General features: G+C 46.7%; 1 protein-coding gene across 1 annotated transcript; it reads right to left on the bottom strand.

Annotated features, from left to right (window-relative positions):
- Positions 1-168: 168 nt before the first annotated feature.
- On the bottom strand, positions 169-15,188 carry fmnl2b (formin-like 2b). The gene is given in 32 exon segments (XM_079336401.1): positions 169-697; positions 996-1,421; positions 1,484-1,649; positions 1,748-1,878; positions 2,082-2,205; positions 2,291-2,389; positions 2,710-2,811; positions 2,904-3,064; positions 3,139-3,268; positions 3,438-3,518; positions 3,618-3,686; positions 4,260-4,494; positions 4,726-4,925; positions 5,012-5,136; positions 5,770-5,790; positions 5,968-6,103; positions 6,106-6,158; positions 6,273-6,379; positions 6,648-6,868; positions 6,987-7,088; positions 7,494-7,643; positions 7,871-7,981; positions 8,179-8,253; positions 8,341-8,434; positions 8,569-8,645; positions 8,737-8,863; positions 8,936-9,079; positions 9,159-9,242; positions 9,327-9,403; positions 9,547-9,627; positions 9,813-9,896; positions 14,163-15,188. Coding segments are annotated over 29 exon segments (3,276 nt in total). The 5' UTR covers positions 14,280-15,188; the 3' UTR covers positions 169-697; positions 996-1,421; positions 1,484-1,649; positions 1,748-1,789.
- Between the last annotated feature and the right edge of the window lie 1,285 nt (positions 15,189-16,473).

The following is a 16,473-nucleotide window of genomic DNA, read 5'->3' as shown; positions in this document are numbered from 1 at the left end:
ACGTTATACAGACCAGAACCAAAGACCTGCTGACCTTTGACCCTTTACATGACAGAAGTGTAATGAATTGTGCTCCTACATGCCCCAGTGGAGGAAAGCAGCAGATACCTTTGTGACGTGGTCCGTCCTCCTCCTCACCCGGAGACATTTATCTAAACACAGTTCGGATTTTACCTTTTGAAATAATTGGATTGTCTTTGAGTTTGAATCGGCCCTAAACATCTACACTCTTTATGGACAAAATACTTAAAGTGCTTGAAACAAAACACACCAAACACCTGTGTCTGCTGAGGTGGAGCATGTGACAGCTTGTTCAGGTCCAGACTTACTGTTTCCTGTTTCTGTGTATTGTTCACTTCAGCTGTTCACGTTTTTAATGTGGAGCGTGCTCTCCTTCGATCCACAGAGACGTTACGTGGAGCCTCCAGAAGAAGAATAAACAAAGTAGGATGTCATCAGTTAGCACTGATTAAACAGAAATGTTCAAAGTGCTGATTGGTCCCATTGATTAGAAGTGGGCGTGACTGGCTGAAGAAGAGTCATCCATTTCAACGTAAGCTTTCGCTGTGACATCACGTCTCTCTGTGTGATGTCTTGTCTCTGTGATGTCATGTCTCTCTCTGTCACGTCTCTGTGATGTCACGTCTCTCTGTGATGTCATGTCTCTGTGATGTCATGTCTCTGTGATGTCACGTCTCTGTGATGTCACCTCTCTGTGATGTCATGTCTCTCTCTGTGATGTCATGTCTCTCTGTCACGTCTCTGTGATGTCACGTCTCTGTGATGTCACGTCTCTGTGATGTCACGTCTCTCTGTCACGTCTCTGTGATGTCACGTCTCTCTGATGTCACGTCTCTGTGATGTCACGTCTCTGTGATGTCATGACTCTGTGATGTCACGTCTCTGTGATGTCATGACTCTCTCTGTGATGTCATGTCTCTCTCTGTGATGTCACGTCTCTTTCTGTGATGTCACGTCTCTCTCTGTGAAGTCACGTCTCTGTGATGTCACGTCTCTGTGAAGTCACGTCTCTCTGATGTCACGTCTCTCTGATGTCACGTCTCTCTCTGTGATGTCACGTCTCTGTGATGTCATGTCTCTGTGATGTCATGACTCTCTGTGATGTCATGTCTCTCTGATGTCACGTCTCTCTCTGTGATGTCACGTCTCTCTCTGTGATGTCATGTCTCTGTGATGTCATGTCTCTGTGATGTCATGTCTCTGTGATGTCATGTCTCTGTGATGTCATGTCTCTGTGATGTCATGACTCTCTGTGATGTCATGTCTCTGTGATGTCACGTCTCTGTGATGTCACGTCTCTCTCTGTGATGTCATGTCTCTGTGATGTCATGACTCTCTGTGATGTCATGTCTCTGTGATGTCACGTCTCTGTGATGTCACGTCTCTGTGATGTCACGTCTCTCTGTCACGTCTCTGTGATGTCACGTCTCTGTGATGTCACGTCACATCTCTGCGATGTCACGTCTCTGTGATGTCATGTCTCTGTGATGTCACGTCTCTGTGATGTCACGTCTCTGTGATGTCACGTCTCTGTGATGTCACGTCTCTGTGATGTCATGACTCTCTGTGATGTCACGTCTCTGTGATGTCACGTCTCTGTGATGTCATGTCTCTGTGATGTCACGTCTCTGTGATGTCCCGTCTCTGATGTCATGTCTCTCTCTGCGATGTCACGTCTCTGTGATGTCATGTCTCTCTCTGCGATGTCACGTCTCTGCGATGTCACGTCTCTGTGATGTCACGTCTCTCTGATGTCACGATGACTCTCTCAGTAGTGCTCTTCGGAGTGGGCGGGGTCGCAGAAGAATCTGGAGCTGCGTTTGGCCGATCGAGCCGTGAAGGGGACGGTCTTCAGAACTGTCGGGGGGGAAACACAGGTGAGGAACTGCTTATATCTGTACCTGCAGCACATCAAATCTCTGTAACGCACTTCCTGTTCTGAAGACTAGCTTTTGATTATGATTGGTCAGATCTTGCAGACTCCACCCCTTTTTATGTGAGCACTCACGGGAACTGATACTATATATGTACCTGACAGTCTCTGGTGATGGAGGTTTTACCTGTGATGATGTCTTCGATCGCGCCGTCCTTTCCCTCGTAGACATGGCGGCTGTCTTTCCCTTGCCGTCGTCTCAGCTCAGTGAGCAGCTCCTGCTGTTGTCTCTTCCCCCTGTGAGAGGGAGACTGAGGGGAAAAGGACGGGTTGAAACATTGACCTTCAGAAATTCGCTTACTTAACCTTTTCCTGTGTGAAAGGTCACAGACTCACCTTTGTCTCCGCCTCTTCCTCCTGCTGCTCCTCCTGCTCCAGTTTCTCCAACAACATCTGCTCCTGACGCCGCCGCTGCTCGTTCTCGTCCTCGGCTACCTGCTCGCGTTTAAACGGAAAATGGACTTGAGCTTGTATAGCTCTTCTGACTTATGTCATACGCCCCTGAAGATTTGGGCTTAAGTGTCCTGCCCAAGGGCACGTCGGACATGTTGCTCGCAGGAGCTGCGGATCGAACCCTCGACCTTCTGACTTGAGCCACAGCCACGTGTTTACAGAAACAAACATGCACATCACCAACCCATTTCCACTCTTCTTTATATCACCTGACTTCCCTCTGAGCTGTCACATTGGGAGGCACTTCATGCGAATAGACCCCTAACCCTGAAAGGAGGCGGAGCCTGAACATGTTGACTCACCCGGTAGGCTTTAATGAAGCGAACAAAGATGGGGAAGAAGACGGAGGGAGGCATCGTCTTCGAGCTCTCTCCAAAAAATTTCACCGCGTCTTCAAATGCATCCTAGCCCAGACAAAACAGAACATTTGACCGCGTAGTCATGGTAACCTGAAACAGCCATGTTTGAGCGGTGTTGTCAAGGTAACCTGACTCACCTGTGCGATGCGCGCGTCCTCCTGCAGCTTGCCGAGTCGCGACTCGTGCCTGCTTATGAAGTCTTTGAGCGTGGCGTTGTGTTGGACGCTGAACTCTCTCCAGGTGAGTTCCATGCCACGCTGCAGCTCCTTGACGTCACACAGCACGTTCTCCAGACTCACTGCACACAGACGCAGCGATGAGCGACGCGGTGGGACGTTTGCGGGCGCCCGTGATTGGTGGACGTGTACTCACCCGCGGCAGCTTTGTCAACATAGTGCAGCTCGTTGTAGAACAGCGACACGGTGGGATATTTCTCTCTCACCACGTTGGAGATGTAGTGAAGCAGAGTCTGAGTCCTATCTGTCGACTTTGTGTCTAACAGCTGAGAACACACACACACACACACACACACACACACACACACACACACACACACACACACACACACACACACACACACACACACACACACACACACACACACTTCATTATCCTTTCTTTAAACCGCTCCATTCAATCAGCATATTGAATCAGTACTGTGTGTTTGTTACCAGGTCTAAACTCTGCAGCTTGAATCCGTACACAGCTCCTCTCTTACTGCTGTTCATGTAGTTCCCCAGAGCCAAGATGATCTAGACCGGAGACAGGTTCAACAACTCTTTGGATTCTTCACACATGCAGATGAGACGGTTTAAAAAAAACAAACTACATGTTTAAAAACACGGACTGACCTCGAGAATCTTCTTCAGCTTCTGAGATGATTTTATGGAAACTGAAGCCGCGATGATGGCGTGAAGTTGCTGTGAAGACCCACAGAAGAGTTAGACAGGTCACATGCTTCTCCCTACCCGTCTGTCCCCCTACCCGTCTGTCCCCCTACCTGTCTGTCCCCCTACCCGTCTCTCCCTCTACCCGTCTGTCCCCTTACCCGTCTGTCCCCCTACCTGTCTGTCCCCCTACCCGTCTCTCCCTCTACCCGTCTGTCCCCCTACCCGTCTCTCCCTCTACCCGTCTGTAACTCTACCCGTCTGTAACTCTACCCGTCTCTCCCCCTACCCGTCTCTCCCTCTACCCGTCTGTCCCCCTACCCGTCTGTAACTCTACCCGTCTGTCCCCCTACCCGTCTGTAACTCTACCCGTCTCTCCCCCTACCCGTCTGTCCCCCTACCCGTCTATCCCCCTATCCGTCTTTCCCTCTACCCGTCTGTCCCTCTACCCGTCTGTCCCCCTACCCGTCTGTAACTCTACCCGTCTGTCCCCCTCCCCGTCTCTCCCCCTACCCGTCTCTCCCTCTACCCGTCTCTCCCTCTACCCGTCTCTCCCTCTACCCGTCTGTCCCCCTACCCGTCTGTCCCCCTACCCGTTGGTCTTACCGGTGTTAGCATCTGAACGTTGTCGCTGAAGTTGCCCATGAAGGTCATGATGGACATGCGCTGATTGAGTCTTTCGATGCGGCTGAACTGCATCATGAAGCGGTCTTCGTCACTCAGAGCCTCCACAGGTTTTCTGTCCCGCTCGTATTGCCGTAGAAGTTTGACCTCTGCTTCCGTTGGCAGGAAACGCATCAGACACTCCACAAAGTCCACCCGGACTGTCCGCAAGTCGAACCTGCAGACACACAAACCAGACAGCCCATAATGTAACTTCCTGATTCTTTGACACTGTCCATCAGCAGCCTGTGTCCACCTCACCTGGACTCCCCTGCTGATGGAGTTACCTGGATTAACCTGTACTAGTTATCAGCTGGGCTTCATTGGGAAATGATCACCTGACAGCCATGGTCAAGGACTCTGGTCTGATACTGGTTTGAGTGTTTTGTAGGGGTTCTAGAGAACCTACGTGTGGATGGCCCGACAGATGATCTCTGGACCCTGGCCAGCTTTCCGCAGGGTAATGGCGAGGTTTTTGGCTCGGTTCGCTTCCAGCAGAGAAATCGAGGCCACTTTCTGTGGTAGTTTCTGTCGGGACAGAGTCAAGTCCACTGCTGGACCCTGAGCCTTTGTCTTAAACAGCTCCTCAAAACCCTCCACGTCCAGGTCCTGACAGACAGACAGACAGACAGACAGGTGAGAGACAGACAGGTAAGCAGACAGACAGACGAGTGATTTTAAAGGGAGTCTGGTACCTGCAGGATGGCCTCGTCGTCTATGTCGTTGAAAACGGTCCCGTTGATCTGACTTGGCTTCAGAGCGACCCAGTTCAGCACCGGCAACCTGAACTTTGTCTGGATTGGCTTCTTTATCTTCACCGCTGCTCAACGGAGAGACACAGGTGGACAGAGACACACAGGTGGACAGAGACACACAGGTGGACAGAGACACTTGATCAGACTGAAATAAAATAATGACCAATAAGGTAAATCTTTAAGAAAGAGAGGCTGATGAGTGTGACGGTGAGGAAGAGTGTGATAGTGAGGATGATGGTGATAGTGAGGAAGAGTGTGATGGTGAGGATGATGGTGATGATGGTGATGGTGATGATGGTGAGGATGATGGTGATGATGATGATGGTGAGGATGATGGTGAGGATGATGGTGATGATGGTGAGGGTGATGGTGATGATGGTGATGGTGATGGTGAGGATGATGGTGATGATGATGGTGATGATGATGATGGTGAGGATGATGGTGAGGATGATGGTGATGATGGTGATGATGGTGAGGATGATGGTGATGATGGTGATGATGGTGAGGATGATGGTGAGGATGATGGTGATGATGGTGATGATGGTGAGGATGATGGTGATGATGATGGTGAGGATGATGATGGTGATGATGGTGAGGATGATGGTGATGATGATGGTGATGATGATGATGGTGATGGTGAGGAAGAGTGTGATGGAAAATGTCCGGTGAGGAAGATTGCTGATGATTTGTAAACTTACAGAATAACTTGAGTGGTCCCTCTGTCAGCACAAAGAAAAACATGTTCAGAGCAGCTTGTTAAAGTTTCATCCTACATCACCGTGACAACAGAGAGTAGGGGATTCTGATTGGCTGTTTTTTTATGCTTTTATTAACTGTTGATTTAGATTTTCTCGTTGGCTCGTATCGTTTCTGAAACGCAGCCCGTTCGGTCTCACCTGCGAGTCCTGAGTTAAAGATGACTGTTGGGGACCCTCCAGTCCCTGGAAGAGGGGGGGCCACAGGGGGAGGAGGAGGTGGCATGGGGATGTTGGAGGAGAGCTCACTGGTCCGACAGGGAGGAGGAGGGGGGGGGGAGGGGGAGGAGGGGGAGCGACGGGAGGCAGTGCTGGGTACGACCCGTTAGACACTTCAAAAACAAAAGAAGAGAAACGGGCTCAAGAAGGTTGTTGTTTTATTTTTTGCTTTGAATTTCTGGATCAAATATTGAAAGCAACTTCTGATTGGTTGAGCTGAAACTCACCAGTGCCTGGCATCGGGGGTGGAAGAGGCGGAGGAGGAGGTGGTGCTGGCATCCCTGAAGCTCCGCCCATGCCTGTTTCCAGGCTGTGATAGGCTACTGTCTCAGGACTGTTGAAAAGAATCAGGAAACGAGTGACTGAAACAACCCTCCATCTTTTTGACTTGTGCTTCATTTTATGACGTAAGAATGTTTTACAAAGAAGAATTCAACCAATCAAACATATAAATGTAGTAATTGTAAATGACTTATCAATCAGCAGTTTGTATTTTATTTTGAAATGTATTTCTTAAGTTTTCGGGATAACTTCCTCTTCGTTTGCGTGAAAAGACGGACGCTTTTAATGTGAAGGTAGAAAGGTAAAGTGATGTGTCTCACCTGGGGGAGAGGTTAGGGCAGGGTGGAGGTGAGGGGGAGGCGGAGTCACCCACCCCCCCGTCCCCCTCCCCTCTCTGTGGTTGAGGAGCCCCGGGTCCTCCCGCCTGCTGCGCCTCGTGAGCCTGACGCTCCAGACGACTCTGACGCCGGATCGTCTGGTCCTTCTCCCGAACCATTCGCCGCAAGGTGTGTACCTGAGAGTTGGCACTCGTGTACACATCCTGCGGAGGAAAGGTACGCTGTAGCTTTGACCTTTTCATGTTGTGTGACACATGTCCACATAAACCGTCTCTGACTCCACGCCAACTATTATTTAGTTTCCATAGTAACACAACCAACCCTGACGTGGTCCAGCTCCTTGTTGGTTTGCATCAGCTGTTTCTCCAGTTCCACGATCTTCAGCATCGCTTCATTCTCCACATCGAGGAGACGCTCTGACATCTGGAGACGGAGACAGAAAGACGGGTCATTAATGCAGATAGTCTGTCCGTCCGTCCATCCGTCCGTCTCTCTGTCCGTCTGTCTGTCTCTCTCTGTCTGTCTGTCTCTCCGTCTGTCTGTCTCTCTCTCTGTGTCTGTCTCTCTCTCTGTGTCTGTCTCTCCGTCTGTCTGTCTGTCTGTCTGTCTCTCCGTCTGTCTGTCCGTCTCTCTGTCTGTCCGTCTCTCTGTCCGTCCGTCTCTCTGTCTGTCTCACCTGTCTGTCTGTCTGTCTCTCTCTGTCTGTCTGTCTGTCTCACCTGTCTGTCTGTCTCTCTGTCTGTCTCTCTGTCTGTCTGTCTCTCTGTCTGTCTCACCTGTCTGTCTCACCTGTCTGTCTGTCTGTCTCTCTCTGTCCGTCCGTCTTACCGTGCTCAGACTCTCCTCCAGCTCCTCCACTCGTTCTAAAGCTGCCGTCTTTGTCTCTGCGTCCTCCAGCAGTGTCCCCACGTCAAACACGTTGTCCAGGTACGCCTGGATCTGCACCTGCAGCCTGTCGCTCTCTGTGTGCTTCAACCTCTGGAGAGAGACATGTAAACATTTCATAACATGATATATATTATAAAACACAATTCAGCCTACCTAAGAACAACAATTAAATATAGTTTTAAAATGTTATTTAGTAAAATGTACGAGAATACATCCCATGTGATAGAGTAATTTACATTTTCCACATTGTCTTTTTTTTGTTTGTTGCCCTTTTGTGATTGGTTTGCAGCAGGTCATGTGATGACATCATAGGTTACCTCCAGGTGTTCGTCCAGGTTCAGTTTGGTGAAGTCGTACTGCAGGTGAACTCTGAAGTTCATGTCCTCCACTGAATGAACCACGATGTTAATGAACTGCATACAGGCCACCTGCAGATTGTTACCAAGGCAACAAGACACTTAAAACAGCTTGACGTCGCTCTCACAGGTGAGTCACAGGTGAGACATGTACCGGTCAAAGATGAACTTAAATAGGGAACAAAAACAAATATATTAAGTCTTTGATTTGTCATCCATAAATGGAAATAAATCAGTTTTAAATTACAATAATTGAGTGAAGATTTTACCAGAAAGTCGATGTTGTCGTCCTCGTTTTTAAAGTGTTCCATCAACTTCTCAAAACGCATCGACTCTGAACACACCTGCAAAAGATTTAATCAATCAATCGGTAATACACCAATCAATACATCAATCAATCAATCCATGTGTGTGATTTTTTTTGTTTTTACAGTCTTAAAGTTGTCAAACGCCGACAGGATGATCTCGTGTCCTCCTCTGACCAAACACACCGCCGCCAACAACTCCAACACCAGAGCCTTCGTCCTGAGGGACACGCAGTTTTTATTGTCGTTTGTTCACATCCGTGTGTTTCAGAAACATTTTGTGGTTTGATCTTCAAACGCTTGAAGTTTCTACATCTCAAGAAAAAAAAGTCTAGTTTGTGTAGTTGGACTGACCTGGGGTTCCTGTTGTTGAGGCTGAGGGCGATTTCGTTGACAGCGTGGGGATGTGACATCACCATGTTGAACCCATACTGAGAAGCAACAAAGGCAGATCTTATTACTGTTACTGTGAAATTATATGTGTGTGTGTGTGTGTGTGTGATGATAGATGAATTGTGTTACCTGGTAATTCATAATGGCCCTCAGACACATGACACAAACGTGGACGTCGTCTTTCTTACAGACGAGTCGTGAATTCTTCAGGGTTCGGCGACTTGGCAGCGTGTTGGATCGAGTTACCAGAGTAGAACTACAAACACAGAAACACCATGACACTGGACTCTTAGGCAGCTGAACGTTTCTCTTTTATCTCCTCTGTTACCTGATAGAATGTCGAGCGGCTCGGGGCGCAGACGAGGAGGGGGAGGGCAGGCTGCAGTCGCCATGGAGGTCCTCTATGGACCGACTCCAGGGAGAGTCGATGGACGAGACGTCTCCTCGGTCCTCCGACTGCTCACCATCAAACCTGAGCACACGAACACAGAGAGTGTTTGTGTGTGTGTGTACGTGTACATGTGTGTGTGTGTGTGTGTGTGTGTACTTACGTGACGGCATATTGAGCAAAGGACAAGTATTCAACAAGAACATCGAGACCTCTGTTTTCCTCGTTTAAAAACTCTCTGACCCACCTAACGAGAGATCAGAGAGAGGAGCACAGGTCAGTAATCAGACTGAGATTTATAAATAAAGAGAGAGAGACGAGTCCGACTAACCCGATATGGTTTGTGCGTAGAGAAATCTCTAACTCTCTGAGCATCTGTGTCGATTCCTGAACTCTTCTTCTGAACTTCTGTAAAGAGACAGACAGACCAAAAACTGTTTCTGTCATTTTTTCCAAACAGAAATTGTTCGTGTAACATGATTTATCATCATTGCTGTTTTTTTTTTCTAATTCTAACCCATACAATCTAAAGACTACATTTCCCATCTCACCTTGCGTGTGACTGCTGGATCGAGGAAGCCTCTCAGTTTTTGGATGTAGGTGTGTGGAGGGTTTTTCACCTGAAACCTCTCCTGCATCAAACACACCATGAAGATTGTTTACGTTTTTTTTAATACAAAAACTTTCAAAGCAGACAAAAGATTTATTAGATTTAAAAGTAATTTTAGCTCTAAGATCAAATAGTCGGCGAAATGACCTGGATGAAGTAAAGTCTTTTTCCTGGACTTCAGGGTTAAGAACATTGTTTACTTTATACCTGATCACAGATCAGCTCCCACTTTTTGTCGTTGTCATAGGAACGAAGCAGCCGCACCTTGTCAGGTGGCAGGTTCATCGAATTCTGGGGAAAAAAAGCAATTTATCATCGATCTGTAAAACCTGCAACAGGAAACAATCTGCAACTATAATATACCAAAACAACCTGCGACCTGTAACTAGAACAACCTACGACCTGTAACTAGAACAACCTACGACCTGTAACTAGAACAACCTACGACCTGTAACTAGAACAACCTACGACCTGTAACTAGAACAACCTACGACCTGTAACTAGAACAACATACGACCTGTAACTAGAACAACCTACGACCTGTAACTAGAACAACCTACGACCTGTAACTAGAACAACCTACGACCTGTAACTAGAACAACATACGACCTGTAACTAGAACAACCTACGACCTGTAACTAGAACAACCTGCGACCTGTAACTAGAACAACCTACGACCTGTAACTAGAACAACCTACGACCTGTAACTAGAACAACCTACGACCTGTAACTAGAACAACCTACGACCTGTAACTAGAACAACCTACGACCTGTAACTAGAACAACCTACGACCTGTAACTAGAACAACCTACGACCTGTAACTAGAACAACCTACGACCTGTAACTACAACAACATACGACCTGTAACTAGAACAACCTACGACCTGTAACTAGAACAACCTGCGACCTGTAACTAGAACAACCTACGACCTGTAACTAGAACAACCTACGACCTGTAACTAGAACAACCTACGACCTGTAACTAGAACAACCTACGACCTGTAACTAGAACAACCTACGACCTGTAACTAGAACAACCTACGACCTGTAACTAGAACAACCTACGACCTGTAACTAGAACAACCTACGACCTGTAACTACAACAACATACGACCTGTAACTAGAACAACCTACGACCTGTAACTAGAACAACCTGCGACCTGTAACTAGAACAACCTACGACCTGTAACTAGAACAACCTACGACCTGTAACTAGAACAACCTACGACCTGTAACTACAACAACCTGCGACCTGTAACTAGAACAACCTACGACCTGTAACTAGAACAACCTACGACCTGTAACTAGAACAACCTACGACCTGTAACTACAACAACCTGCGACCTGTAACTAGAACAACCTACGACCTGTAACTAGAACAACCTACGACCTGTAACTAGAACAACCTGCGACCTGTAACTACAACAACCTACGACCTGTAACTAGAACAACCTACGACCTGTAACTACAACAACCTGCGACCTGTAACTAGAACAACCTACGACCTGTAACTAGAACAACCTACGACCTGTAACTAGAACAACCTGCGACCTGTAACTAGAACAACCTACGACCTGTAACTACAACAACCTGCGACCTGTAACTAGAACAACCTACGACCTGTAACTAGAACAACCTGCGACCTGTAACTAGAACAACCTGCGACCTGTAACTACCACAACCTACGACCTGTAACTAGAACAACCTACGACCTGTAACTAGAACAACCTACGACCTGTAACTAGAACAACCTACGACCTGTAACTACAACAACATACGACCTGTAACTAGAACAACCTACGACCTGTAACTAGAACAACCTGCGACCTGTAACTAGAACAACCTACGACCTGTAACTAGAACAACCTACGACCTGTAACTAGAACAACCTACGACCTGTAACTACAACAACCTGCGACCTGTAACTAGAACAACCTACGACCTGTAACTAGAACAACCTACGACCTGTAACTAGAACAACCTACGACCTGTAACTAGAACAACCTACGACCTGTAACTACAACAACCTGCGACCTGTAACTAGAACAACCTACGACCTGTAACTAGAACAACCTACGACCTGTAACTAGAACAACCTGCGACCTGTAACTACAACAACCTACGACCTGTAACTAGAACAACCTACGACCTGTAACTACAACAACCTGCGACCTGTAACTAGAACAACCTACGACCTGTAACTAGAACAACCTACGACCTGTAACTAGAACAACCTGCGACCTGTAACTAGAACAACCTACGACCTGTAACTACAACAACCTGCGACCTGTAACTAGAACAACCTACGACCTGTAACTAGAACAACCTGCGACCTGTAACTAGAACAACCTGCGACCTGTAACTACCACAACCTACGACCTGTAACTAGAACAACCTACGACCTGTAACTACCACAACATACGACCTGTAACTAGAACAACCTACGACCTGTAACTAGAACAACCTACGACCTGTAACTAGAACAACCTACGACCTGTAACTACCACAACATACGACCTGTAACTAGAACAACCTACGACCTGTAACTAGAACAACCTACGACCTGTAACTAGAACAACCTACGACCTGTAACTACAACAACCTACGACCTGTAACTAGAACAACCTACGACCTGTAACTACCACAACCTACGACCTGTAACTAGAACAACCTACGACCTGTAACTAGAACAACCTACGACCTGTAACTAGAACAACCTACGACCTGTAACTAGAACAACCTACGACCTGTAACTACAACAACCTGCGACCTGTAACTAGAACAACCTACGACCTGTAACTAAAACAACCTACGACCTGTAACTACAACAACATACGACCTGTAACCACCACAACCTACGACCTGTAACTAGAACAACCTACGACCTGTAACTAGAACAACCTACGACCTGTAACTACAACAACCTACGACCTGTAACTACCACAACATACGACCTGTAACTACAACAACCTACGACCTGTAACTACCACAACCTACGACCTGTAACTACCACAACCTACGACCTGCAACCACCACAACCTACGACCTGTAACTACAACAACATACGACCTGTAACTACAACAACCTACGACCTGTAACCACCACAACCTACGACCTGTAACCACCACAACCTACGACCTGTAACTAGAACAACCTACGACCTGTAACTAGAACAACCTACGACCTGTAACTAGAACCTACGACCTGTAACTACAACAACCTACGACCTGTAACTAGAACAACCTACGACCTGTAACTAGAACAACATACGACCTGTAACTACAACAACCTACGACCTGTAACTAGAACAACATGCGACCTGTAACTAGAACAACCTATGACCTGTAACTAGAACAACCTACGACCTGTAACTACAACAACATACGACCTGTAACTACCACAACCTACGACCTGTAACTACCACAACCTACGACCTGTAACTAGAACCTACGACCTGTAACTAGAACAACATACGACCTGTAACTACAACAACCTACGACCTGTAACTAGAACAACCTGCGACCTGTAACTAGAACAACCTACGACCTGTAACTAGAACCTACGACCTGTAACTAGAACAACATACGACCTGTAACTACAACAACCTACGACCTGTAACTAGAACAACCTGCGACCTGTAACTAGAACAACCTACGACCTGTAACTACAACAACATACGACCTGTAACTAGAACAACCTATGACCTGTAACTACAACAACATACGACCTGTAACTACAACAACATACGACCTGTAACTACAACAACCTACGACCTGTAACTAGAACAACCTACGACCTGTAACTAGAACCTACGACCTGTAACTAGAACAACATACGACCTGTAACTAGAACAACCTACGACCTGTAACTAGAACAACCTGCGACCTGTAACTAGAACAACCTACGACCTGTAACTAGAACAACCTACGACCTGTAACTAGAACAACCTATGACCTGTAACTACAACAACATACGACCTGTAACTAGAACAACCTACGACCTGTAACTACAACAACCTACGACCTGTAACTACAACAACATACGACCTGTAACTACAACAACATACGACCTGTAACTACCACAACATACGACCTGTAACTACAACAACATACGACCTGTAACTACAACAACATACGACCTGTAACTAGAACCTACGACCTGTAACTAGAACAACCTACGACCTGTAAGGATTAGCCCACCACCAATTAATTTTAGCATGCTAGTAGGTGAGCTCTTCTTAAACATTTGTCTGTTTGTCTGTTTGTGTGTCTTTGTGTCTGTGTGTGTTTGTGTCTTTGTGTCTTTGTGTCTTTGTGTCTTTTGTTTGTTTGAATTAGTGAATTTACAAGAAAACAGTCTGAGATGTTTTCTACCAGATTAAGCTCACTAGCTAATTTCATCTGTCCCTGGGCCTGTGTGTGTGTGTGTGTATGAGTGTTTATCTGTGTGCTGTGTATCTATATGTGTGTGTGTTGTATATCTATGTGTTGTGTATCTGTGGTTATTTCTGTTGTGTGTGTGTGTGTGTTTTGTGTATCTGTGTGTTGATTACTTACCAGTGCTATGGAGAATCTCTCCTCCAGCTCAGCTGGGTCGGGCATCGGCAGTCGAACCGGAGCGGCTCTGGACCGAATCACGGCCAGCTGGCTCTCCATGCTCTCTGCGTTCCCCATCACACACACACAAATTGTACAGACACAGAACACACCCACCTGCAGACATGCACACACTCAGCACACACACAGCAGCAAGAACATGTGGTTAGCCATCACAGACGGGCGGAGGAGCGGCTGAAGGCCTGTCTGTCTGTCTCTCTCTCTCTCTCTCTCTCTCTCTCTCTCTCTCTCTCTCTGTCTGTCTGTTTTCAGCTGTTGGACCGTCTCTCTCTCTCTCTCCCTCTCTCTCTCTTTGTCTCTCGTCCTCGCTGCTGCTGCTGCTGCTGCTGCTGCTGCTGCTGCTGCTGCTGCTGATGATGATGATGATGGTGGTGATGATGGTGATACCGATCCAGATGAAGGCTCTGCCTGATGCCGTGTCGGTGCGTGTTTATAGGAAATGTGTGTGTGTGCCGTGTGTGAGCGCGTGTGGCAGATCAGCCGGTTAATCCTCCCCCTCTCCTCCCCCACATCAAGAAAGAAAGAGAGAGTCTCTCTCTCTCCCCTTTGTCTCTTTCTCTCCCTCTCTCTCTCACAGCTGCACTCTTTGTCTAGCTCGCTCAACCCGTCCTCCTCCCTCTCTCCCTCTGCCTCCTCAGACAATGAGCCTTCTGCTGTCACAGACCCCGCCCACACACACACACACACACACACACACACACACACACACACACACACACACACACACGGTGATGGGGGGTATGTGAAATAATTCTGGATCAGCTGCTTTAAAAACAATAATAATCGTTATCATAATAAGAATTTAAACCTGCCATTGATGCTGGAACGTCGGTATAATTGTGAGGGAAGCGTTTTCATCTGTGCACAATCTGCAGATCTCGCGCGTGTCCAGCAGGTGGCAGCAATTCATCATTGAAGTTTAATCCCAAAGCGTAAAGAAGACATCAGGTGCAAAAAGCAATAATTAATAATCGATCATACAGACAATAATCGATTATCTGTAAACATAAGGGCTATTTGCGTTACACCCCATACTGGTTGCATCATGGGTAATCTATGCAGATGTTTTTGACCAGGAAGAGCAATATATAAACAAGTTATTGAATATAAACGTTCAATGTAAAATAAATTGTCCAATGAAATACTTCATTTGTTCGACCCAATGAATGAATCAGAAAACCTTTAATCTGAAATTGAACAAAGTCAAAATGCCAAATGAGAGTTGTATTAATGCGTAAATTCATCAATCATGTCCATTCTATTTGAAATATATCTATACAGTACAGATCTGTAGGGTTAGTTTGGGAACAGGGTAAATACTGGAAGCTGATATTGAGGCCCTTGGCGTATAAGGAGCACATGATGGGTGGGGGGGCTGCAGTGTTTCTGGACAAGGACAGGTCCTCACTGAAGTGCACCCCCCGAAAGTTAGTGCTGCTCACTCTCTCCACAGCAGAGCTGTTGATGGTGAGCTGTGGGTGTGGCCTCTCACTGAGGAAGTCCAGCAACCAATCACAGAGGGATGAATTGAGGCCCAGTTGGTCTTTAATGCTGAGTCTATGAGTTCATGTTTGTTTTTTTCCAAATCTTCGTCCCAGACATTTTGAATAGAGATTGAGCAGTCCAGACAGAGTGAAAGAGTCTGTGATAATATTCCCTTTAGGCCATTAAGAGTGAGTCCACTAGTCAATCAAAGGGTAGGATTGGATAAAACTGTAAATACCTAAAGAAATGTTTTATTTACATGAATAACTCTCATCAGCACATTTCCATGATGCGTCTGATGGCGCTGATATTCGATATTGTTCATGCTCATGTCGCGCAGGTTCCTGTACTCTCCGGGCCTCACATACATCATGCGGCCTCTGAAGCTGGGCTGTTCGAACATCAGCCGGTGTCCGTCCATCACGTTACAGGACTGACAGTCAGACATCAGGTAACGATCCTGCAGAGACTCGCAGTCATCCATCAGCTCGTGCATCTGGCCTCCAAAGTTCTCTCGTTCATAGATCCTCATCCTGAATGGCCCACGGTGATAAAACATTACTCTATTGACTTTACATCTTTAGAGCTAACAGTACTTCACATTACTCAGTTTATAAAGGAAACACTGAATATTTGATCAGAGATACAGAGAAAGGAACAATCTAAGGAAACCATATATGTTCATTGTTCTGCAGATGATGCTCAGTTATTGGTATCAATGAAGCCAGATGACACTAATCACTCATGTAAACTAGAAGCCTACCTT

This window comes from Symphodus melops, assembly GCF_947650265.1.
Source record: "Symphodus melops genome assembly, chromosome: 23".
NCBI classification, from domain to species: Eukaryota; Metazoa; Chordata; class Actinopteri; order Labriformes; family Labridae; genus Symphodus; species Symphodus melops.
The sequence above is the reverse complement of the archived record's forward strand: the minus strand, read 5'-3'. Positions and strand labels throughout refer to the sequence as shown.